The sequence below is a fragment of the Belonocnema kinseyi genome, chromosome 3 (genome assembly GCF_010883055.1).
Source record: "Belonocnema kinseyi isolate 2016_QV_RU_SX_M_011 chromosome 3, B_treatae_v1, whole genome shotgun sequence".
Classification (NCBI taxonomy): domain Eukaryota; kingdom Metazoa; phylum Arthropoda; class Insecta; order Hymenoptera; family Cynipidae; genus Belonocnema; species Belonocnema kinseyi.
In genome coordinates, this window is record NC_046659.1 from 91,076,235 (window position 1) to 91,102,641 (window position 26,407).

Below are 26,407 nucleotides of genomic sequence, written 5' to 3' on the forward strand. Positions count from 1 at the left end.
GGCAGGAACGATGTCTCCTGATTTCGTGGGGTATCTGGGTAGGGAGAAAGATCAGAGTTGCCAACTTTCGCATAAAATATTCACCAACGGTAACTTTTTTTTATTATTATTTCTAGAATTATTACCACTTATTACCTATAGAGTCTTCAACATTTTCTTTATTCCATTTTTAAAAATATAGCCTGAAGTTTATTCTTATTTCCTGCATGCAAAATTCTTTCACTATATCAGGCTTTACAGTGGAGTAGGGACAGTCAAAATTATATTTTTGACCAATCAAATCCCAACTATGAAAAAAGTTGCCTTTTCTAATCAGGATGAGTCTACATTTTGTTGTCAATATTATAGTGACCCATCAGGATCTTGAAATTTTTGATTATTGAATTTTTTTTCTATGAGAACAGAAATTATAGCCCATTTTTATTTACATAGAAATTGTGCTTATAATTAATAATTAAAAGGAACATAAATATTGTTATCACAGTTATATTGTTTTGATCATTTGCAAAAATAGAGTTTTTTTTAATTGATGAATACAACTTTTAATTAAAAAGCCTTTAAACATTTTTAAGCTGACATTTCATTACCATGAAGTTGAAAATCTGCCCATTATTATTAAAAACTTACAAAAAATGTTGAACTGGTTTTTTCAGTTCTTTAAAACCCTCTAAAATCCGAAATTTAATAACTAAAAGTAGAAAATATATTTTTTACTCAATTAAAAAAAATCCTAAGTTGAGCAAAATTAACTTTTGTTAATGTTTTATTTGTTATTATCAATTATCGCCACAGTATCTACATAAAAAATGACCATGATTTTTGCACTTACAAAAACAAAATTTAAAGTTTCATAGTCTTGGTGACTTGCTATAGTATTGAAAAAATGGTATACTCATCCTGATTAGAAAAGGCAATTTTTTTTCATAGTCGGAATTTCATTAATCCGTCCTACTTCACAGTCATTCTCCTATTCCCCCCCCCCCTATTTTTAAGATATTTTCTATATGTTTTCATACTTACATACTTTCATCATGCTTAATTCAAAAAGGTTAAAAAATAAATAAAAGTCCAACCATTAAATTTCGACAATAAAATCTTAAATGTCTACATTCGAATTAAAACGGAAACACTGAAATGTGGGTGGGTTTTTGTAAATTTTCTTTGATTGCGATTAAACAAATAAAGTAAGAAAAGATGAGAAAAAAGAACGAAAGGAATTTAAACGTTGCTTTTTTTCTCCTTTCTTGTTAAGAATCGAGACATTTAAGAGTGTGTTGTCTAAGTGTGATCTTAAGATTCTCGTTTTTTGTAGTTTGCAAGAATTTTATAGTTAAAAGTTGAATAACAAATGTTAAAGAAGAATTTTAATTTTTGATAAATTTGAATGCTTAATGGATGTTAAAACAGCACTTCAAATATTTTTTTCATTCCAATAATTTGGAAGACATTTCGCGTCTTTGTAAAGAACTAACACCCTTCGTTTTTATTTTTTTTTTAAATTTAAACCTTTTTTCCTATTTTGAGAAATGTTTGCACTGTAAAGCCTGCTGTACTTTGATCGACAACCTCTTTATTTATTAAGACTGTCTTAAGTTTCTTTATCAGTTCTACATAAACAAAATATTAACAATATTATTGCATTTAAATTTAAACTCTTCTATTAAAAGAGGGAGAACGCCGGAAAGTCCCTCACTTTTGGCTCATTGTCCGTGAAAGGTAGCCTCCAATTTTCAACCTGCATTTAATTCCCTGAAATTAGTGAAATTTCGGTAATTCCAAGTTGCGCTTACCGTAGCATAAAATTTTGTTGCGTGTAAAAACTGAAATTATCTTCCTTCCGCCAAGCATATCTAACAGAAAGGTTGGAAAAAAATCAAGTTTCTCTAAAAGAGGTTAAGGAACTCGCTAAATTTTCGGGGCCTGACACTCAGTCTTCCTCATATTGGCTATCCATATTCAGCGTGTGTTGTATCCGCTGAGGCGTTTCAAAATAGAAAGTATAATCAGAGAAATTAGACCTAATTTATTTATTTTCAACGTGCAATTTTGCTCGTGGTTGAATAGTATTGACTAATTATAAAAAGCAGTATTTTTTAGAAAACTTTAAGTTTATAGGGTGGCGTTAGGCCAAGAAAACCCTCGAAATCAGGGAAAACGTAGGGAATTTCTAAATTTACATAAGAGGCAATTTAAAAAGCTTTCAAGGTTAATACAGTTAAATTTGTTATTTAAATTGGTTTTATTCTGTTTATAAAATATTCTATATTAAAAAGAAATGTCTTACATACGCACGTGCCGAAAAAATTCAGCTATATAGCGTACCGAAATTTCGGTACAAATAACCCCTTTTCCAGCCCTCCTGATTCTTACCGAAAAAATCTAACTATTTTTACCGATATTTCGGCACAGGCAGTCACGGCCATTACAAATTTTACAAGATTAAGATTCTGATCTTTGAATATTAATTGTAAGGTAAAATAAAAAATTGGTCAGTGAAAAATTAGGAAATTTTCTAAATGAATTTATGCGGCCAACATGCATATTATTCCTCCTGACGAACATATTTTTAATCAAAGTTTTAATATTTGGTTGAAAATTCAACAATTTTATTCAATCATTTACTTTGAATTGAAGATTAATATTTTGGTATTGAAAATTCAACTGAAATCTTGGTTGAAGCACTTGGTTAAAAAAATAATGTTGTGGTTGTTAATGGTTCATTATTTTACTAGAAAATTAATCTATTTGGTTAAAAATTAATTTTTAAATTATTATTCATTATTATTAATTAATTCTAATTTTTATTGAAAATGCAGCTGTTTTTGGTTGAATTTAAATTTGTTTAAATTACAAATTCTACCATTTGGTTGAAAATTCATGGTGTGGTAGGTTGGAAATTCAAGTATTTGGTTAAAAATGACCTATTCTGTTAAACATTTAATGTTTTTGTGAAAAAGTGATTTTTTTGTCGAAAATTCAACTGTTTTGTTGAACATTCGTCTATTATCTTGGTGGAAAATTCGACTTTTAAGGTTGAAAATTTTACTATTTAAGAAAAAATCATCTCTTTGGTTGAAAATTCAAGCTTTTTGTTGAAAAGTCAACTTTTTGGCTTATATAAATAAAAAAAATTTCAATTGTTTTATTTAGTTGGTAATAGATTATAATATATGTTAAAAATGTTACAAGTTTAAAATGCTGGACTTTGAACATGAGTAACTAGGAAAAATAAAAAATTGTTTAGGGAAAGTCAGAGAATTTTAAAAATAAATTTTCATTGTCACCCTTATTTATTTGTTTAAAAATCATGGTTTTTAACCGAGGCCAAATACAGGAAAATAACATGCGGAAGAACTTTTCTCAAAGATCGTCCATTCATCAACAATGTTTAGAAAAATGACAAGCCAATTTCTTAAAGTATTATAAAAATTATCATGACTCGTGGAAAATATTCAAAACATAAAAGATGCCCCACTACCTCAAGCTTTTTGTACGTGAGCGCACGTAAGTTGGCAACACTTGCCGGCGTTTCATCGCTTGTATGGGGTGAGGTGAGGGGAGCAACCGGGGTAACTACTTGCGTGGCCATCTTGCGCCGAGCTCAGTCGGAAACCAACTGCCGAGCAGTGAGGACGGTGTACGTAAAGCAGGACAGATGTTTTAGAAGAAGGATTTTTAATGTGCTTCCGAGCCCAATTACCGCTGCGAGCGAGAGGCTGTGTGATAGCAACGGAGACAAGACCAACAAGGGTTGTTTTCCTAGAGAGGAAAAACCCAAATCCGTTAGAAAATCTACGCGGAGTGGAAAGAAGAGGAGAGAAGAGGTTGTGCAGCAGTTGGAGGCAGAGAAGTTCGAAGAGTACTCGCATTTCGACCACGAAGAAGATCTCGTCGCGAGTCACCAGAGGATAGTGAAAGAAATCTGCCTTGGTTTCTTCGGTTCCTTACTTTTTTGGCAGAAAAACGCAGGAGAATTTTCGAGTCAGAGGAGTGCAGTGTCAAAGTCTGTGATAGTATTTATTCGAGAGATATACAGTATAACAGCCAGCATCAACGCTAGAAAGAGCCAACAGAGAAAATCATTGTTGTCGTCGTGGAATATCCGAAACCGAGTGAAAATTATCATCGTTGATCGGCGACCAAGGGAGAACCTAAAAGAGTGTAGATAGGCTTTATATATTTATTTATATCTGTGATACCTACCGCTGATATACATCGATCTGATCCCAACGTACAAAAGAGGAGAGTCGATCTGGATACGATCGGCACGAAGAGATTTTTTGCAATTTTTTTCGACGTGGGTGGAAGATATCAGTAACTTAGTGGTTAGGCGTTTTTTGTAAATACGACTGACTCTTTTTTATAATTAGTGATACCGGTGCGAGTGCATTGGCAGCGGAGAACGATCCCTGACGATAAAAGGGTGGAAAACACTCCGAAACGGTTGATTGATTGTTGAACGGTTGTACGTGCGACGTGTGTGCTGTTCTGATCAAAATGGTGGAGAAGATTCTAGAAGACAGCGAGGAGCCTCGCCAGGAGAGTGGACGTGGTAAGTTAATTGACAAACAAAATCCTTTATAGGGCGTATTATTTGTCTGGGTTGACTTGTCCGATGATGAAATTTAATTATTCCGGCAGTCGTAGCCTGCAGGCACAAACGGGAATAGTGACATGGCCGCCATTTTGTCACCGGTTGCCGACTTGCCGGTTTGTTTTCAAAACAATCATTTATTTGTTGCGCAAACTCGTAATTTGAAAATGAATTTGGTTTTCAACTCCAATTGGTTTATTTTCAAATTTTACCAATTTCATTGTTCACGGTCATTTTCTTTGGATTAAGATATTTCCTGTGAGTTTATTTCTTAACTATTATTTATTGTAATTTTTGCTTACACAGGTTTACTAGTCCTGAATTTAACAAATAAGTTGATTTAATTCAATATTTGAGAAAATTATTTCCTTGTCAGTAACTCGGAAGTTTGTACGATTACATGGTAATTGGTGACAGAAACAGAACTTTCTCGGCTTCGGGTCAATGATTAACATTCATGAATTGAAACCAGCACAATGAACAATTACAAATCGATAGAATGTCAAGTAAACAACTGTTATGTGCCACGGCCAAAGAAGCTTACATAATATTCTTTTTTGATTGTTGACAATTTGCAGATTTCCAGGAAATTTTAATATTAGATTTGAAACTTTTCAATGTTTATTTCTTTTTAAAGTTGTGAAAAATAACACATTAACTGCGAAATTGGCAATTAGCAAATAAAAGTTTTTCATGACTTGGTAAGGTCTGGCAACAGCGCAAGGAGGTTGTAAGCGGATAGTCCGGGCTTGATTCCTGCTGTGGACATTTTTTTCAATTAACTGTTAAAATTATTAAAATCGAGTTACTGTATTTATTTAAACAATTTTTCCGTATAGAACGAGTTCCTAATGTAGTTTTATGTCATGAAAAAAACATCACTCATTGCTCTAATTTCAAAATATAAATATTATAATAGTAATTGAATATACATAAGTGAACATTTCAGCTTGATTCAAATAAATTTAACAGACAATTGCAATAAAAAAAAGTGCCGGCTACAGGAATCGAGCCGGGTCTATTCGGTTACAAACTCAAAGCGCATGTCTGATTTGATCAGGAGTTCACTGACTCGCGTTATGGTTCGCGTAACGTGCTCGGATTTTTTGAAATTCGTTTTTCTCGAGAATTACTGAAACCCGCATCTTATTACTTACCCGTATTACAAGTTTGGTAATAAGCAATTACTGGGAAGAATATCATCCCAAACAAAATTCTGAAGGGTACGAAAGAAATGTATTTTGAAGAATTGAATTTCTTTTGAAATTAAACAATCATTATTATTATTATCAATATAACTTCCTGTCGCGACGAAAGGAGAGAACAAGTCAGTAAACCGTCAAGATTATATTTATACATCTTTACAACCACAGTTCCACTTCCCATAAATATAACTAATTATGAATTACCCTATCAAGCTATGAAGATGACAAACGACCATGACGATTCTGTTCTCTCGAGATAAAGTCTCTCATTTAGCATTCTCAACTCAATGGATTTGCTTCAAAGAACGTGATTCGTATCCAGTGACTCGTTTCGAACGTTACGAGTGGAGTCACACGAAAAGGACGTGCATATTCAGAGCAAATCGGCCACATTCAAAGAAAACTGCTCACTTCCCCTATGGAAAGACACAGATTTTGCGATACTGGCATTTCCTTCAAAGAGGATTCACTCCTAAGGTCTAGTTTAGACACTCGACAAAGCTGGATGCACATGGTTACAGTTGGTTTTACTTGAAAGTAGACAGGCCAGTGCATGTATAATTTTGCTTAGAGGGAATGTATTTTCGTGTGATACAGGCACTTTAGTTTCTAAAGCCCGTGTATGAGTTCAATGACTGGCACAGAAAAGGAACGCTACCATCATCTTGTGAGATGTGTGATTTACACTTACGATAATTTCCCTATCTAGAGATCGCGTGAGTTTTATTCGAATATTTCTTTTTTGATGACGTCTGCTTTTTTGTCTGCGAAACATAGTTCGTCTGTCGTCTGAAAAAAATGTAAGTCGAGTCGCTCCATATTTTTTGCTATAAGCAACAAGATGGCATCAAGTTAATTATACTTGGAGAGAAATTGATCACCATTTCAATTGCCAATTACAGTTTCAGGAATTAGGGTTTTTTGTATCCATCTTTCAAGTGTTATTGCAGTAAAAAAGTTTACTGGCCGCGAAAAACTTCCTAGAAAGTAAGATGATGATTCATGCACTTTGCAATAACAATTTAATCGTTGCACGACTCGTAAATCTTTTTACTTCAGTATAACTTTAATGAAAAATTCTAAACTGTCTACTAAAGCCTAAAACTAGGCTTTCCGGCTAGTTTTTTAATGCTGTTTGTCTTATTTCCAAGTGCTAGAGTTTGCAGCTTGATATGGTGCTGAAACTTTCTGATCAAGAGATAACGATCAATAAACTAGAAAAATTGTAATTGCGATTGAGCTTGACCCCTTAACAATCTGCACCAACTCAATATAGCGTAAATTGAAAATATCTTCAGCTCGAAGTCAATGAACTAGTCATCAAATTGTTCCAAAACTAAAGGGTATATCTTTTTGTTTAATGAACGAAGCTAGGACTCTTGAATAACAGATGAAGTTTAACATGTTTATTAAGTCAAAGGCATTCAAGATAGGAATTGATTGTTGTAAAGCTCTGTTGTCGAAATTCAAGAGGAACTATACTTCCGGATAAGCTGGCTCGTGGCTCCTTTAGTCCTTTGTCCCTTTTAAAGCAGATGTACCCCTTCAAGCTATTATTCTGGGATCTAAGTCCTAACAGCATTTGAGCATCCATCTTAGGTCCTGATGATTTGATGATTGATTCTTGTGCAGAACGTTCTCCTGATTCCGAATATATCGGGTGCACATAGCGAATTCCGGGTCGTTTTGTTGTTATTTGTCATTTTATGCGTTTAGATCAAAAATGTCATATCTCTGAAAATTATTAAAGTTTTGAAAATATTTTTCCCTATTCATTTATGCATAAATTTGGTTGATAATGTATGTTGATTTAATTGATAGTTTTCGAGAGAAAAAATAAAATGGCGTTTTAATACAAAACTATTTCTACAGTACATTTTTTATCATTTAACCATTTTTTTCTGGAATCATACAGAACTAACTAAGCCAAATACAACAGACAGCGTGGGGGGCTCGAAAGCTGCATGTTTGCAATCTGAACCGCAACTTCACACACAAGCGCACACGCGCAAACATCCTGCTTAATAGAATTTTATAGACCAATAGCCTAATTAAAAAAAATTGTGAAATGATAAAAAATGTACTGTAGAAATGGCTTTTCATTAAAAAGCTATTTTATTGTTTTTCTCGAAAACTATCAATTAAATCAACATACACTATTAACAAAATTTGTGCATATCACACTTATTTAAATGAATATGGAGAAGTATTTTGAAAACTTAAATAATTTTCAGAGATATGACATTTTTTATCTAAACACATAGAATGTCAAATAACAACAAAATGACCTGGAATTCGCTATGTGCACCCAATATATTCGGAATCAGTAGAAAATTTTGCACAAGAATTAATCATCAAATCATCAGGACCTAAAATGGATGCTCACTCTCCTCTTCGGATCCCAGACTATATGGGGAAATAGCCTCCAGCAAGGCATGGCCATGCGCACAGCCCTTTTCCCTTTGTTCGTTCTACTCATGATGCCGTCCCCTTTACTTCGTCTTTCAACCACTACTAACCCACTTCACCCTCCAAAATTACGTGTTTGATTCTGCCAACGCGGACGTGGTGTTGCAAATTTCCCTGTACTATATGAGTATAGGGGAAGGGCGCCTGCTTTCCTTTTCAATCCTCGAACCACGCATGTTCCAAATCCAAACTGGTGGAGTGACAAAGAAAAAGGGACGCCTGTTGAGCAACCTTGAAATTCGAGTTTCAGATCTTGGATAACAACCAGATTCTATCATTTTCGTAGTATTTAACAGATGGTATTTCCTATGAGAGTAGAAGTTTGAAAAAATTTAATGAAATTCGAAAACTCGTTTTTAAAAAACGTTCGAAATTAGCAGACATGTCACCACAGTCGCTTTTAGAGACGTTTTTTTTCTTTTCAAATCGCTTTTTCGTCACTTTTTTAAGATAAAGTCAATAAAAAAATAGCGTCAGTAAATTAGAGTTCGAAGGGTTTCTGAATTTTATTGAAATTTTTACGATTACTTTAACTTGTTTTGCATTCATCCTGAATTATATCTACTTGAAGTTTTGAACGTTCAAATGAACGAAATTTTTTACTGGTGACTTTGTAAACTAGAAAAAGTGTTAAAATGTTTGTTTATTTATATTTGAAATAATTTATCATTGAAACAGAAATATCAATTTTAAATTGCAGTTGGTACCATGTTTATGGGTAAAAATGAAGCAGGGAAAAATATTTCGTTCAATTAAACGTTCTTGACTTCATATACATCTGAATTCTTTGAAATCCATTTAATTCAATGGATTTTAAATTTGTTTAATGCACCCCGAAGACTTTTCAATTCATCTTGAATTCTTATGGATTTGATCAGGTTTTTATTCTCTAATTCTATTCCCTGAATTCTTCATAATTTATCCTAAATTCTTTGAAATTCTCTTGAATTTTTGATTAACTAGGATTTTTTAATTTGTAATTGACATCAATTTTACTGAAATCGTGGAATATTTGGCATAACATTTTTGTCAGGTCTACAAGTGCCTGAAGTACTGAATTATTATGTATTTTATCGAAGTTCCTTGAATTCTTCTAATTTTACACAATTTTAATGAAATTAGTAGAATCTTATGGATTTTATGAATTTGTTTAAACTCTCTTGAATTTTTATGATTTTAATCGAATTCTTCTTATTTCCTTTAAATTCCTGTAGATTCTTAATTTATCGTAAATTTGTTGAAATTTACCTGGAATAAACCTTTCAATTATTTACAATTTTCCAGTAGTAAATCCTGTTTTGGCACAAAGGGTATTGTAATCTCTGATATAGATTCGATCTATTAGCATCCCTGTTATCAGGGCTCATTGCCGCCATGGGGCAAATCCTATAGTAATTGGCATCGACTCCATAGAGTCATAGACCATCCTTTCTCAGTATATAGCTTCGTGCCGACATATATTTAGAAGCCTAACTACCAATTTTAGTAAAACCATAATGCTGTTCGGGTGGTTTGAAAGCCATGCTGATCGGATTTCCATATACTAATCATGTTTAATCCTCTCTGGCAGTTATATTTAAGCGCTCAAACTAAATATCTGTAAATCTTTTTTTTTATTTTATTTTTTTTTAATTTAAAAATTAAGTAATTCCTGGATCATAAACTTGATCTCGTGAGAGTTTTCTTGAGAAGTAAATATATCCTCTCTTGAGAGATATTTACGATCGATCTTCGAAGCCAGAACTCTAGAAGTTTTATATCGAGATTATGGGTGGAAAAGGGACAAGAGACAATGAAATGAGCCGTTTGCTACAACGTATGAACGTCGTGTACAGTTACCGAGCAATATAAGTGGTCTCGTTTCTGATTTCTCTTGAACCCACGCGATTGAACGCCCACCGATGACTGGAGGAGCGCCTCAGCAATGCGCATCATGGTATACGGCACGGCAATTTCTACGTATGCTTGTCATCGCGAACAGTTCCTACTTCATTGTTTTTCAGTGACCCCCATCATTTGTCATTCCTATTTCTCAGACATTAATCGGCTTTCCAGGGAAAAAATGTCACTTAGATGTTGCATACGGATCTCTTTCACTTTGAATCAAGGTTCTCCATTTGATTCAGTTACTGAATCAAGCAGATTTGCTAGAAATCAGGGAATTCTTAACTGGTCAGGGAAAACCTAACTCAGTAAGTTTTTGATAAACTGAAGTTGAATCTTAGAGATATTGATAAAATTATTATTTTTCTGGTTGATAATGCATTTTGTGGTTAACAATTCTATTACTTGGTTGAAAATTTTATTAGTTTTTCCAAAATTCAACAATTTTGATAAGCTTGCCTGTTTGAACATTCATATGAACGAAATTTTTACCGCTGGCTTCGTAAATGTTTCTTCTTTTATATGAGAAATGACAATTATCAAGAGAAAATGATTATAAATATATTAAATTTTGGTTGCGTTAAGATGGTTTTGGTTTTAAATTAATTAAAAAAATTAATTTGTTAAATAAATTAAATATTAAAAGTCTTAATAAATATATATCTCCTGGGCGTAAGTTTGTTTTTATACATGAGAGAAACACTTATAACGGTTTAAAAAAATTCAGGTAATTTCGAAATAAAAATTTTGTCACAACCCTGATAAAGTTTAAATGGTTGAATTCCACATTTCCAGTATATCGGGGTGGAATATAAAAAACTAACTTCCTTTCCATTGATGTAATCGTACCGGATTCATCTGCCCAGTACTTGTTTGGTACTTCCCCTCTTGATTTTGATCGCATTGCTTGGGGTGGCGAACAAAGCGCTCTACTTAGGGTAAATTCATTCCCTAAAAATCGACCGACCTCTCCAGCTATCACTAGAGAAGGTAAGGACAAAGGATTCAAAAATCAAAACCAAAAATAATATATCTTATATTATTATCAGGTATCTTAATAACACGAGATAAAGAAATTAAGTGATTATACTCTTAGATAACATACGTCAGTGATTATTTCGTTATTAATTCTCACAGAAGTAGAGTGGCTTCATAATATTCGCTTGAATGCAACTAGATCTTTAAAAACATCCATAGATAAGATAGTTTATTCTCAGTCAGTCAGGCCATTAACTTTCTTATTATTTATAGACTCGGATGTTCCTTGCTTTATGACAAATAAGTTTGATAGATTCTGTTTTTGTTTGGTGTAAAATTCTATAAATATAGGTAGTAAATTGTACGTTATAGAGATGTTATTGAGTAGTTTTCCAGGAAAGTTACGGGGGCAAATATTTGTTCTTTATTATCAAATAGAATCTTTTTTTATTTGATTACTGTGCGTTTCGAATCATTGCACCAGTTTTCCTTCTACGCAGTTTGTAACACAGCTCTCATTAAATACATTACAATATTACATCATCATCAAAGAGCATGGAGGGTATTTTGTAATTGGCATTTAAAACCATTGGGAGCAATAAATGATGTTTTCGTTTAAAAAAAAGTTATATTTGCGAAAATCAGGCAAATTCTATTTTATTGAACTTGTAAACTTGGGGAAGCGAAAACATGCTCAAACTCTCATGTTCGAAATCTACCCTAGCTCATTAAAAACAAATTAAATGTCTTTTCATTCAACTTAAAAACAGAAAAAAGTCGACTTTCAAAACAGAAATAAATAATTAAAAAATGGTATGAAGTTAGAAGTTATTTTTCTGTGCTGGCGAACCGGTTTGGTAAAAACCGGTACATCGGACCATGTATGTAAGGCAGACAGATGCTTCGACTTTATAAAGAACAAATATTCATTTAGCGACGTTTATTCTTTAGATTACGTCAGTCTTTCAATCTTTGCTCATTTATTAACATTAGGGTTCGTACTTAAAAAATTGCAGATTATTGTTTTAAAATTATCCTAATTATTCACGGTATTTCTATTTCGTTATTTTAGAACTGGTACTTCCCGACTATAAAGTTCCTCTCAAGTAAAGATTAGCACCCTCATGTATGTCTCTTGCGGCGGGATAGGAATTAAAATAGAAGCGTCTATTTTGAATTTTCGAGAAGCGCTTGGGTCATTATACTACTCTGTAAAATGTTTCGCCTAATTCAACCACAGAAATCATTGGATATAAAAATACCAGTGATAACTGAGGTAAATTTACGAAAAAGTTGAAAATTTCAAACGAGAATCGGTGTTCAATTGCACGAAATAGCGAAAATGTACTATGTTTTGTCCATGGCTACATTTGCAGTAAAATTACACGTTTATTGTAAGTTTCATACATTTGGCATGGATTTAACAATAAATTTGTAATTTTACCACCGAATTCTTAGGAAACAATTACAGAACGAAAGGTTCTTTGTACACATATTAGAGTTTTAGGAGTACCGCTGGAGGGTAGCTCTAAATCAGAATTTCCTTGAATTCCTTATTGGTAGTGCGTACGTGCAACTTGTCGGTTGTCGGCTGCAAGAGACCTTGGTTGAGGCGTCTCTTCGATTTTCAGCTGCAACGAGTCCCAAACCCCACCTTGTTGTATACATTCATACTGACAATGCATTTGCGTCAGTATGCACACACACAAACAAAGCATTCTAGAAGGTGCACGAAGTGCCAACCGTCGTTTCCACAAATACCGTTTAGGTAGGTGTCTTTGGTTCTTGTTGGTTGGCATGGACTTTTTTTGTTTTGGCTCCAAATAATGACTACTCGTACAGTATACATGAATCACTAAAATAAGTCAGTTTTTAATAGTGAAAAATTACATGCAGTGACTAATCCTCTCGTCTTAGCCGCAGTTATCGATAGGTGATTAAAAGTCGAACAATAAGTTACATCATTCCTTTTAAGTTGTTGATAACGAAAGCACGAATGTCACGTGCTTTTACCACGACCTAACGCTACATACGATTCACAAACAAAACATCTTGTGCAACTGTCGTTGAATTTATTACGTTTTCTTACAAACTTTTGTTAAAGGATGATCCAGAGGGAATTAAAAACGGTATAAAACTAATTTAAATTCATCACATGATGGAGATTAAATTGCCACCATTCAATGGTAAATAAACAAAACACCAAAATACAGAAACGAGTTGGTAATTGAGTCACGAATAACTTTCACAAACATGTAATTTCTAATTCGCGATTAACATTACTTTCTTTCAAATGCTCTCAATCAGCTAATACGAAAGTTGACATCATCGTTTACGGAGCTTTTACGATTATGTTTTATAAATATATGTATCTAAATTTTTTCTTTTCTTTTTTTCAGGTGATGGTGTTTCCTCGACAGGAGAGCCGCTGAGTTCGGTGCAGGCTCGCCAGGAAGAAGCCAGGCGCAAAAGGCGCAGGAAGAAGAGATCTGGATCATCTTTGGTATCGTCTTGTTTCCAAGGTAAATTAAGGCAGCAACTTGATTTATCTTGGGGTTACGTCGTTGCGAGGTGGATATCTGAAGGCATTTGAGAGAGAGGGATGTAAAGGGGTAGAAGGGAGAAAATGCGAGATCAGAATTTGTAATGAAACCCTGCACTGGGTCAAACCTTCTCGTCATATATGTAGGTACGATGTACGCTATTCACCCATAGTTTATTTATGCAAGCCGGAAATACTTGTGCAAAAAAATCTTTCAAATCATCTCGAACTGTCGCTTTCGTGAATACAAGTCTCGCTATAATCCTATTCCTAGAGACTGGTGTGTTGAATTTTTAAATTCTAAATTTATTTGGAAAGGCTCTCTTTGCAGTTAAGATGATTGGATTGAGTTAAAATCGATTTCACCGATCGGCGTAGAGGTGGCGATTCCCCGTTTGGTTATTCAGAATGACTCGACTTTCAAAGTGGGCGATCGATCGGAGCTCGTTGGGAGAAACTCGTAACACCGCTTCGGTTCGAGTTCTCGAACGTTCTAAGCGTCGGTCTAGAACTAAAGTATATATTCTATTTTATAGCTAACTGAACTTCATTTGCTATATAGATGCACTCAACTTGGCGAGCGAATACAGTTTAATATTATTGCGTCATCTCGTGGTGGATTTGCGAATCAAGCTTCGGTAATTCTCGAGACTGGTCGGTTTTCACTCGGGCTCACCTTGATACGTGGGAAAAACGAAATGAGCTTTGCGACATACAGGGTGTCCAGAATTTTGTTGTTGTTTCAACTTCGGTAATTTATCGTCATTCTGATTACCCATTTTTTGGGGATTTGGCGATTTCCTGGCGATTTAGCGATTTTTAACCAAGTTTTTTTTTAGAAGAAGGAGTTTTGTGTTCGAAAGTGCCCTCAATGTAGGTCATTCTTGTGCAACATAATCAAAACATTCAAAAAGTACCGGCACATAAAAATCGTAAAGTTAGGCGATTTTTAGCGGCTTGCAAATCTAAAAATGTCGATTAAACTCCAAAGTATCTAGTTTGTTAAAGTATCTAGTTTGTTGACAATCCTAAACATAGGATTTGACTCTGATAGGTGCTGTTAAAGTTTTCTCTTATCTGCATCTTCAGATTTTGATTCTATTTTTGAGTTAATAAAGTTTCTTGTTTATAAGGAATGTTTATAAAGGTTTGAAAAATTGAATTGTAATTGTTCGTATGGGATTTTGATATTGGGATCTGTGATGCAGGAAAGTTAGTTCCTTCCGTAGAAAGTGAGACGTAGTTGGCATTTCGCGTGCCTCTGTCTAAAACTTAATCCACACGATGGAAATAGCATTTTTTCAGGTGGCGACGAAGTCGTGCGTCTTTCGAATCTCGAGTAGTCAGTAGGTTGTAGACCTCTCGCTGTCCTTGGATACTTCCGCGTTTACAAGCATGACTCTTTTCATGAATATCACCCAGATTACACGGTGTTGGGTTAGTCACGGGATATTGGAGATAAAGCAATCTTTTGCATCAGAATTTATATGGTTCTTCAAAAATCCCATTCTTGTATAAAAATGTTCAATATCTCTAGCTCTCAGTTTTCGATTGATTAAAACGGAAGACAATGTCGAGTGGATAAAATAAATCTCGTATTTTTGATAATTATTGCAAATATAAATTCTTGGCTGCATTTAATTCGTTTTTAAATGGGGAAATATTCCACCTTTGTTATCTTTACTCATGGAAAAATCTGGTTTCCTTTAAATTGGATGATTGAGCTAAATCGGGTTAAATTGACTCTTGATGAACTCTGTATATTCACGCTCAACGGTAAGAATAACAAAGCATCCAGTTTAAGCAGTACGTTCCTAATACTGATACAAAAATGAGTAACGTGGAAATTAATTGCAAACTAAAAGACCTCCACTTCGAAGGACGCCTATTGTCTTGATTGAAGTTGGAAAACATTTTTTAGCCTCAAATTATGATCAATTTCTACCCGAATCCGAAATAAATTTTTGCTAACCAAGATGATGAGAGTGTTACTTCTGCTTACATCTCAGACCAGACTTGTACAATTTGTACAGCAATTTCATCGGGTAGGAGCAGGTAGAATTATTCGACCCTCAGTCCTTAGGCTCCTTCGGCTTAGGCCCTTAGGCTTAGTTAGGGTACGGTGAAGAACTTTCTAAGAACCAGGGATGAGGCCTTTTTAATTTTTTCACCGTCTTATTTTATTTTCCTTTTCTCCGATGACAAAATAGTATTAGGTTCACAAGTTTTTGCTCTTATGAGCTCGTTATATTTTAAAGCATTTCTTCCTGGGAAGTGGAATCGCGTTATTGGGTTTCAGCTATATATTGTGTCTGCAGCGTTGCCAAGCCGAGTTTGGTGCATAGAGATATGTCTGAAGTAGGAAGAGGGGAGCGAATTGTAATGGAAGAAAAGTACAAAATATTCAAAAAATCTCGGCCGGTTTCAATTTGACGTCTCATGAAAATTGCAAGTTTCTCTTATCAATTAAATGTTGCTTCAAGCTGAAAAGTATTTTCACTGAAGATACGAAATGTAAAAATTTGGTTCATTTTAAGGAATTTCAAAAACTTACATTTCTGAATCAAGTTGTGGAATTTCTGAATCAACTCCCAAGTCTCTGAATGAGATCATAAAGACGTAAAGGGCGTAAATTTAAGTGAAGTTTAAAAATAATGGAAAATATTTTTGAATGCTAAAAGCCAGCTAAAGGATATTGGATGGCAGGTGACTCCGGCTTTAGAGAAAACTTTTATTCAGAGTGTACTCTGCTCTGCTCTACACTTCTACAGTACAAATAGTGACGATGGTGGTTGAGAAGGGGAAAAGGGAGAAAGGGAACTGGTATGGAGTGAAAGAGATGAGGGTGGAAGGAGATGGAAGCGCAGTTGCGCTCTGGTTGAACGCCTACCCCTTTGACCTTGACATTGCCTTCTCATATACCCAGGAAAGCAGTCATTTATAACTGAAAACTTTCGTCTATGTAATACTTTTTTTAAATTAGTATAATTAGGCGTCTCAAATTGTCCATTCGTCCGTTACTACAAAAAATGTCCGTTTTGATGGTTTAAATTATTCTGACACTTTGGGATTAAAAATAAATTAACTTTACTATCTATAGATTGAAGTTGAGAACCATTACCAGGAGAAATTCATTCGCTAGAGTCACGATCCAGGAGACATCTGATGTTTAATAATTTTTTGATTCAATCATAAATATCCGTTGCAAAATACTACGCCGTTTTCGCCGATTATCGGTAGAGCATGACTATGAGTCTGAATCCTTTTTTGAAGCAGACTTCAAAACAATTAAGTGTTTTCCAAAAATGGATAGTTCTATAATCTATAATGACAGCAGAAGTTAACAAATTTAAACTCCTGTTCGAAATTTGCAAGGAATGTTATTTCCTTTGCTCTTGAACTCTTACCGATAGGAATTTAATTTCTTGCCATGCTTTGATGGAAATTATCTTTGCATAGTGTCCTTGAATTTTCGCTTCTCGAAGTTATTGTCTTTTATGAGAAAAAAAATCTAACCGAAGTAATCGAGTAAGCTGACTCACTCCTCAATACGTGTATCAGTATGCATCATAATAACGACTGAAGGATAACAGTGCTGCGCACGTTTGCTGGGTACTTGATATATGCCTGGTCGTTGGTCGATAGGACTCGCTTATACCCGAGCTTATACGACTCGAAAGAATATGCAAAAAAGACGGTTTTACCTTCGGGTGTGCCACCATTTATTCCCAAAGAGAATAAGTTGTTGGAGGAAGTAGCAGGCAGACCGGTTTAAAGGAAGATTCTGCTGGACTTATGTTCACGAAATATTCAAGGCGAATTTCATTCAGCATGAATTAAAGTCTCTTCCAGATAATTGATTAAAGCTAGGCAAATTTTAGAATGGAAAAATTGAAATATGTTTCTGACGGTAAAATTTTTTGTTTCTAGAACTCTACAAGCTCACCGGGGAAATTCTTGGTGAAGGCGCTTACGCTTCGGTCCAGACGTGTGCCTCATTGTACACCGATTTGGAATATGCAGTAAAGATCATCGACAAAATTCCAGGTCATGCTCGAACCAGAGTGTTCAAGGAAGTGGAGACTTTCCACCACTGCCAGGGACATCCTAATATTATTCAGCTCATTGAGTTCTTCGAGGATGATGAAAAATTCTACCTCGTCTTCGAGAAAATTAACGGTGGCCAGTTGTTGCGCAGAATTCAGGAGAGGAATCATTTTAGCGAGAGGGAAGCGAGTCAAATTGTCAAGGAGATAGCGAGTGCACTAAATTTCCTGCACAAAAAAGGTAATCAACTTTCAACTGAAATAAATCAAGTACCTTGTAAAACTCTTATTTTCGTATGAACCTGGACTTAACTATGAAAATTGTTTCTTTAGGAATTGCTCACAGGGATCTGAAGCCAGAGAACATTTTGTGCGTCCATCCCGACAAGTTGACACCCATTAAGGTGTGCGATTTTGACCTGGGATCTGGGATAAAATTCAACAACTCTTTGTCGAGTCCAGTGGCGACTCCGCAGCTTTTAACACCAGTGGGTAGTGCGGAATATATGGCACCGGAGGTAGTGGAAGCCTTTATCGGAGAGGCAAATTACTACGACAAGCGGTGCGATCTCTGGAGTCTGGGGGTTATCATGTACATTCTGCTGTGTGGCTACCCTCCATTTTATGGAAATTGTGGCACTGACTGTGGCTGGGAGAGAGGCGAGAATTGCCGATCCTGTCAGCAGATGCTCTTCACCAGCATTCAGGAGGGTAGATACGAATTCCCAGATAGTGAATGGGCGACAATTTCCGAGGACGCGAAGGATCTCATCAGAGGTTTACTTGTCAAGGATGCTCACGAGAGACTCAGCGCGGAATGTGTCCTTCAACATCCTTGGGTCACACCTGGACCTTCTTCTGTTGAAGGATGCAACAGGTCATTGATCACTCCGCATGTTATGAGGTAAAACACGTCTATTTTTGTTTTCATTTGTGGAAGATTAAAGAATCCCATTTTTCTCGGTTTAATGGTTTTTTTTAGTGAAATACCAAATTCAGTAAATAAAAATTCCGAGAAAAGTGAATGAATATTATTTGGATGGAGAATAATAAAAGATTCGACTTTGCGTAGAATAATAAGTTCTGAAAAGTGTTTCAGATTTCCGGAGTTTCAATATTTTTTTAATGCAATTGATAAATTACATAGGAAATTCTGTTAATAAAGAATAAAAGAAATTTGAATTTACAAGAGCTAGAATAGACTTAAAAGAATATAATTAACTCGTTTTGCAAATGAAAGCTTTTATGTTTTGAAAAATTGAAGTAATTTGTGAATTTCAAATGATCAAACTTTAAAATTGAAACATAATTATAAGTTGAAAATAGTTTCGAACTTTTAATTGAATTTCATAAATAATATACATCAGAAAAGAGGGATTTATTTTATAAGGCCAGCAAATTATTTTCGAATCTGAACACGCACATTAGATGAAGTCCTTTAGGTGAAGAAATTTGAATTTTACTAAATTTGAAGAATAATTAATGTATTTAAAAGTATTTTTTCGGGAATTTTACAAAGGAACTTTTTAGCTTTTTTATTTTGTATGAAGCTTTGAACAGATAATGTTTTTGTAGGGTGCCTGGTACCTAGAAAACCTTGAACTATCAAGGAATTTTTGCATACCTTAAAAAAATAGAAGTGCCTGGGAATTTTTTCGAGAGTGTTTACATTTTTTAAATTTTAATACAAAAATAATCATGTGTTTAACCAAATAATTCTATTTTTAACTAAAATTATAAATTTGCTACTAAAATTATGAATCTTTAAATTAAAATAGTTTAATTTCTAACAATAAAGATGCATTTTTCAAACAAGACGATTAACTCTCTACCAAAAGACGAATTTTCCAGAAAATACATGAATTTTCAACTAAAAAAAATATCCATTTTTAACAACAAAAAAAGAATTTACAACATAATACTTCAATTTTTAACCAGAGTTGAATTTTCAATAAAAATGATAAATCTTTAACAAAAAAAATTAATGAAGTTTAAACTCTTTTTGAACATCCGTATTTTTCCTCAGTAAATTTTTTTTGAGAATTCATCTTATGTGGTTTGTGTTAAGAATTCATTTCATTGTTTAATGGTTTATCATTTTAATTAGAAATTAATCTCTTTGGATGAAAATTCAAATATTTCAAATGAGGATTCACCATTGAAAATGAGTATTTTTAACTTAAACTCGAACTCCCATTTTTGTTCAAAAATTGATACTTTTCAATTGAAAATTGAACTATTTTGTTAAAAATTGATCCTTTTCTAGTTGAAAATTAATCTTTTTTGTTAAAAGATCAACTATTTCAGTTCAAGAGTCATGATTTTAATTAAAAATGAACTATTTCCTTCAAAAAAAGTTTTTTTTTTTGGGTTTAAACTTAATTTGTTAATCAGAAAATTTAACTAATCCATTTTTTATTTGAATTTCATCTTCTATTCTTTGAAAACTCAACTATTTGTTTGAAAATTCCTTTTTTTTTTGGTTTAGAGATTTAATCCTGTTTGTTGATAATTATTCGTTTTGGTTTCCAATTTTAGTATTTCAGTTGAAAGTTTAAGATTTTATTTAAAAATATATCGCTTTGCTTCACAATTTTTTTTTAATGATCAGGTTATTTTTTTAACTGAAAATTCAACTTCCATTTTTTGTTGAAAATTTATTTTTTTTAGATGAGCATTCAGGTTTTGGTTGAAAATTAGTCACCATCTGCTTAACATTCATCTATATTGTTGAAAACGCAATATTTTTGTTTGAAATGTCAGGAATTTCAAGTATTTTTAGTTGAATTTAATATAGAATTCACAGTAATTATACTTAAAAGAATATTTTTTCCTATTATTATGTAAAATGTCACAATTTGGCCTGTTAAATGTGCACTGAATTTTAAGTATGTAAAAGTAAAATATTAATTTGTTTAAATTATTATTCATATTCATGGGCTTTAGAAGCAAATTCAAGAAATTTATTATTTACGTTTTTAGTATTATTTATTTATTTAATTATTCGGCAGTGAAAATATATTCAGGAATATATTGCAATATAATTTTTCGTAGCTTTCTAAATTAAACATATAAATCCCCCATTAATAAAGCTACTTTTTGACAAATGAAACAACAGTAATGAATTTTACATATGAATAGTACTATCGTTACACATTTAGATATTTAAAAGGACCGAAAAAAAACGATTGTTTACAATAAATTCTGAAAATCATATACATATTCCGAATATAACCTGGAATTGCCCGTGAATTTCTGTTTAGGATTTGAGTAGAGACACCCTGTATTAATTTCTATCATTTCTGAGACTTTTTAATGTATTTGTTTAAAAAGTGAAGTAACAAATTTATTTCGATTTCAGGAGGAACAACTCAGCTCGTGAGCTCTCAGCCTTTGCGGAATCAGCAATGGCAGTAAATCGCGTGGTGTTTCAGCACTTCTCCGTGAATTTGGAGGAACTCTTGGAGAACAGAGAACCGAGATTGTCGACGTCCTCGACCGACGAGGATAATCATCCCTACGGTCACATGTCTGACTCCAGCAGTGAATTGTCTGAGCACAGTAAGAACTGCGCGACACACTCTTCTTGTGAATTTGAACCTGGTACGCGTCACAGGTCCTGCTCAATGCGTTCGAGCATCGACCTAAGCGACTCCAAGATAATTGGCAAGAATCGGCTGGTCGACAAGGAGAAGAATTTGTTTGGCCTGTCACCGCCCAGCGAGAGTTTGCTGATGCAACGACGTATGAGGGCTCGTTCGAGCCTTCTCCAACGTCAAAGCTTATCAATTGTCGCCTCCCCAAGTGGCTGAGATGCGACACACACTTTCCAAACAAATAAACTAAAAAAAAAAACACAAAAAAAACAACAACAAGATTCCCTTTCTCGCTGCAGTGATTCGTCTTTATATATTATGTAAACGTTGGAGAATGCCGCCGACAAAAACCGTTTCGTGCATAAGATTGTTGAGTGAAAATCGGATCGACAATGATTTGCGTCCGATGTTGACTGCAACGAAAACGACGACGATACCGACGACGATTACTGATGCCAGTAATCCCGATCACTATCAGTGATTTACTGTAATCAGCTCCGTTTAGACAGTTACGTTTGCTTTACTATTTGCCTCTTAAATTGGTTGCCTTTTGCGAATTATTTATCGTGTTCGGATTGGTTTCCTTTTTCAGAGCGTGTTGTTGTTATCTTAAATTTAGATGATTCTTCTAAAACAGTGAAGCGATCGCTGCTCGCTTCTCAATATGGCAAATTGAAAACGTGAATTGTCGAGATTACTAACTAGATTTTCAGGAAGTCTTTCTTAACTGGCTGATTCTAGATTTTAGATTTGAGTTTACAGGTTTTTTTTTTTAGAATTGAAATTCGAGGAACGAGCAGCGATGAAGATTCACGTAGATTCAGTAAATTCAGACACGCACATGAAAACAAGAATAGAAGTAAACGTATTTTGAATGATTAACTTTAAAGTTGACAGTAAAGTTTGAGCTAACTTTTTTTTTGTTTTTTTTTTTGACAACTTGAATCAAGGTATAACGTACATGTATAGTACACGTAACTCGGGTTTTTTTTTAAAGGAAGGAGCGTCTGTCCTTCTCGTCGTATTATTGTGCGTAAAGTTTACACACGAAGATATTTTCAATTGATGAAGTTGACGAAAATTGAAAAATATATTTAAAAAAAAAAAAAAGAAAAAAAAATTAAAAGAGGCGAACGCGACGATAATTGCGCTTTTGAGCGCAAACGTCGCGATCGGTTTCAATTTTCCGTTCGTCCTGAGTCTTTCAATGAGAGAAGCATGAGCATACCCCTGTATGGTGCTGCACAGTTTGCTCAGTAGCATTGTAAGAACTTTATCGAATGTAGTATTCGCTTTGAGAAGCAGCAATCCTTTTTTAAAAAAAGGCCATGGGGTTTAGTTCCACGCCAAAGAGAGGGACGAACGAAGGCCGTCGTAGATGTCTTTAATCGATCTTCTGAGGCGTAGCGATTAAGAGAAAACATTCGCATCGTGTGAAGTCTTTGAAAACATATTGAATATTGAATTTGTACCTGTAGCGAAGGCGAATGAACCGCGAGGAGAGGAAAATATTAGGTTAATTTAGTTATATACTGTAGTCAGGAGGAACGAGAAGCAAAACACCTGATTTTTGATTTTAAAAAACGAGCACTCAACAATATTTGAATTGTGCAATTTGGAATGATTTTATCTTTTTTTCTTTTGCGCACTTGTGTTTCAAAATTTTCGTGTGTTTATTGTAAAATAGTTTTTTCTTTTTGGCCTTTTTAAAAAAAAGAAAAGATGCAATATTATCGTAGCATTTTTTTTGACCACACGGTTTAAATTCCGTTTTGCTTTGTTTGCGTTCCTCGTCGAAATCGAGAGAAAAAAAATTTTTGTCGGGATGCGAGCGATTGGCGCGTAATTCTCATCTTGACTTTAACGTTTTATGCTTCCAAAGCAAGAGTGTGCCGCGGTGTTTTCATGCGAGCCCAAAATTCCCACGATCTTTGAATTGATAATTATGAGAATTGAAGTCGAGAATTCTTGCTTTTTTCCCCGTCGTAAGTTTTGATTTGGGCGCGTTCTGACAACAGTTGCGGCCTGCGCGTTTTTTTGGTTTTCACTCAGGGCAGAAAGAATAAGCTGCGCCAATCCTGTCCTGCCTAACTCCCGCACGGAGTCAAAAAAGCGGGAGGCAAACATCTTTTTAATTAGAGGATTTCTCGCGTTTGTCTTTCTTGCGAGTGTGGCTTCCTTGGAAGTTTTTTCTCTCCTCGAAGGGAGACAACGTGATAATTCTTCTCGAATTTGTAGCTCATAGGCGTCCAAAACGCAACCCGAGTCAGTTGTCCAATCGAGATTAGGCGGCTTCTTTATCGATTTATTTGAAAGTAGTGAAGAAAAGTAGCAACGCATTTTTCTCGAATTGGAGTCGTCCGACTAGTGTCTCGAGCTCAGTGTTGTCTTCGGAGTTTTAATAAAATGTTTTTACGGGAGAGGAAAATAAGAAAAGTTATAAAAAAAAGTTGTAAGACACTCTTCTCCAGGCATTCTTCGGAAAAGATATGTGCATTTTTTTTGTAAGACGATTCGATAACTGGCTGAGGCGGCGCTGTAAAATTCGTGTAAATAGAAATCCTTACGACGTATAAGCGAGTGGAGCAATGTCTGAGCCTGACATATTGAAAGAATGAAGAGTTGGAGAGAAAAAAAAGAGAAGAAACAAAGTAAAGCCATAAATTGTGGCTCCTAGAGATTTGTAACTCGTGTTTTCAACGATAGTTTTTGGCGAAGAATCGAAGGGACGATCACCGCGCGCTCTCAAAAAATCGTTACTAGTTTTCCTCCATTCGCAGGCTCGAAATACAAATTTTACGATGTTATTATATCAGAGAGCGTGCGTTTTTTCTTCCGATAAACGGTCGTTTCCTTTTTTTAAAAACGAATGAAATGTGAGATTGTGAACAGAGAGCGCGGTAATCATACAAAATGGCCATAATATCACCTGTTAGCGATTTACCGCGAGCGAATGTGTAGAGTGTTTGCGAGCCGTGCGTAAGATGAGAGGAGAGTAATAGTACGAGAAATTAACTATTAGCCTCTAAGGAAAATCTTTTTTTTTTTATAGAGTTATAAGATTTATCTCATTAAGCAAACGCTGCGCTGTGTTGAGAAAGAAAATTGTGCGAGTTCGACCACTATTTAATTAACTTCTTAGTGTTGCCAAAGTATTAAAAAAAATCGAGAAACATATAACCTCTCTTGGGGAAAATAGATTTTGTTGCAGATTATCACATATTTCCAAAATCCAAATTTCTTTTCTTCAGCGATGGTCGAATCTCTTTTTTTTTTAAATAGTGTACGTGAGGTGAGGGTGGATTGTTTGTCATCGATGATAGCAATTTGTAAACCTGATTCAACACAATTTTGGCTGCGCAGCGATGATATGTACACATACACATATGTCATTCTTTCTCTCTTTAACCCGCGTATCACTTTCCAGAGAGGAGTATGTATTATTGGTATGAATGGGTATTGTGCGTTGGCGAAGAGAATCATTTTATCGGCATCTGCCAAAGTCATATGCGGGCATGAGAGAGGAGAGCGAGATTTTCGTTACTTTTTTAAAGAGCGAGAGAGGAGGAGAGAAATGAGAAGGAGATAAAGACGACAAAAATTGAAAAAAAAATAAAAACATGAATCATCTTTTAATTGAGTGTTGGATTTCTTTTATTACCTGATTTCCTTTTAGCATGTAGTTTTTAATAGTTTAATGTCTTAACTAGTGAATAATAATAAAAAAAAGTACGAAAGGACCCGGCACCAAATTTACAGTGAATGGCTTTTTGTGAACAATTCTAGGTCAATTTTTGTTGTATTTTCGAATCTGTAAAGCAATAATCCGAAGAAAAAAAAATTAAGAAAAATTGACACTTTTTTAACAAAAATGGTCAAAGTTTCAATTTTTACATGTATTTGATAGAAAAATGATTATATCAGTGAAAAGATTTTTCAGGATGGGCGCTGGACCGGAAAACGGGGAATTTTTTGAGACCAGGAAATGAATTCAAAATTTTTTTACTTTGAAAATTTTCCATGTAAAATGTTTATTTTTAAGCTTACATTTTTAATTTAAAGAATTTTTAAGTGCTTTCTGAAAGACTTGAGAAGATGAAAAATTAAAGCCTTTGGTGTTGAAAATTTTTGATAAAAAACATTTTTATTTAATAAATAAATAATTTTTTTTTTAATTATCTGTACTTTAAGTAATAAAAAGTGAACCAAAACGACTTTAAATCAGTCCAAAATTTAAGAATTTTCAGATTTTAACATTAAAACTTAAACGGTTTCAATTTGAAAGTCTTAGCCATTAAACAAATGTGAACGTGTGACTGAAAGTTTATAAACTATTTTCAACTTAAAAATAACTTCATAATAATATATTCTTAATTAAAGGATTTTATTAAATTTAAAATATCGTTTCAGTCTAAAATATTCAATTTTTAACCCATTCAATTTGAAATTTTTAATTAAGAAAAAGATTAATTATTGAATATTTGAACATTACCATTTTAATTGTTGTATTGGAAAAATGCTTAATTTGTGAGTGTAATTTTTAAATTTTTATGTATAATTTACAAATGAACATTTGTATAAAAAATTTGAGTAATTCTTGAAGATTATTAGTAGTTTTCAAAAGATTAAAAATTATCGTACAAATGTTAGAAAGTTTTATTAAAATCCTCTAGAAGCTTTTTTGAAAATTTTATTTAAATCTTTGAAATCTTTGAATTTCAAAATGAAAAATTATTTCTAATTTTCCTATGAATCTTAAGAAAATGTACTCTTTTGCATCTTTTCACAATTCTTGAAAAGAATCTAATTTTTTGTTTAAAATCTGCGAAAATGTACATTTTATTTTACATTAGGCCATCATTTCAAGCTTTATATTAAGTTTTAATCTTTTCAAAACTTCTACATATCTCTTAAAATTACTCAATTTCGCCTTCAAAAACATAAATCTTCAATTACAGAACATCCAAATTGTGAAGAAATGTTGGAAAATGTACAGGATTTTCTGAAAATTGTAGAAAAAAAATCAATTTTGACAGATATTTAGAAGTTCTGAAAAAAGTTCCAAAATAATTTTAAATTTAAAACAACTTCTA

At 33.8% G+C, this 26,407-nt stretch overlaps 1 protein-coding gene across 2 annotated transcripts; it reads left to right on the forward strand.

Annotated features, from left to right (window-relative positions):
- On the forward strand, positions 1 to 24,950 carry LOC117169298 (MAP kinase-interacting serine/threonine-protein kinase 1-like). Of its 2 annotated transcripts, none has more exons than XM_033355601.1 (5): positions 1 to 89; positions 13,530 to 13,652; positions 17,603 to 17,959; positions 18,052 to 18,622; positions 21,080 to 24,950. In XM_033355601.1, the coding sequence occupies exons 1-5, from the start codon at positions 11 to 13 to the stop codon at positions 21,528 to 21,530; spliced, it is 1,581 nt and encodes a 526-aa protein (XP_033211492.1). In that variant the 5' UTR covers positions 1 to 10; the 3' UTR covers positions 21,531 to 24,950. The 2 variants fall into 2 exon arrangements, with proteins under 2 accessions (XP_033211492.1, XP_033211493.1); XM_033355602.1 differs by lacking the exon at positions 1 to 89 and adding an exon at positions 3,600 to 4,552.
- The last annotated feature ends 1,457 nt before the right edge of the window (positions 24,951 to 26,407 follow it).

Bases quoted from the DNA above. Each gene is read 5' to 3' on its own strand.
- LOC117169298 (XM_033355601.1), top strand. From the start codon at position 11: ATGTCTCCTGATTTCGTGGGGTATCTGGGTAGGGAGAAAGATCAGAGT. The intron at 13,653-17,602 runs GTAAATTAAGGC...TTTTGTTTCTAG, and splicing joins GGTATCGTCTTGTTTCCAAG to AACTCTACAAGCTCACCGGG. The intron at 17,960-18,051 runs GTAATCAACTTT...TTGTTTCTTTAG, and splicing joins AAATTTCCTGCACAAAAAAG to GAATTGCTCACAGGGATCTG.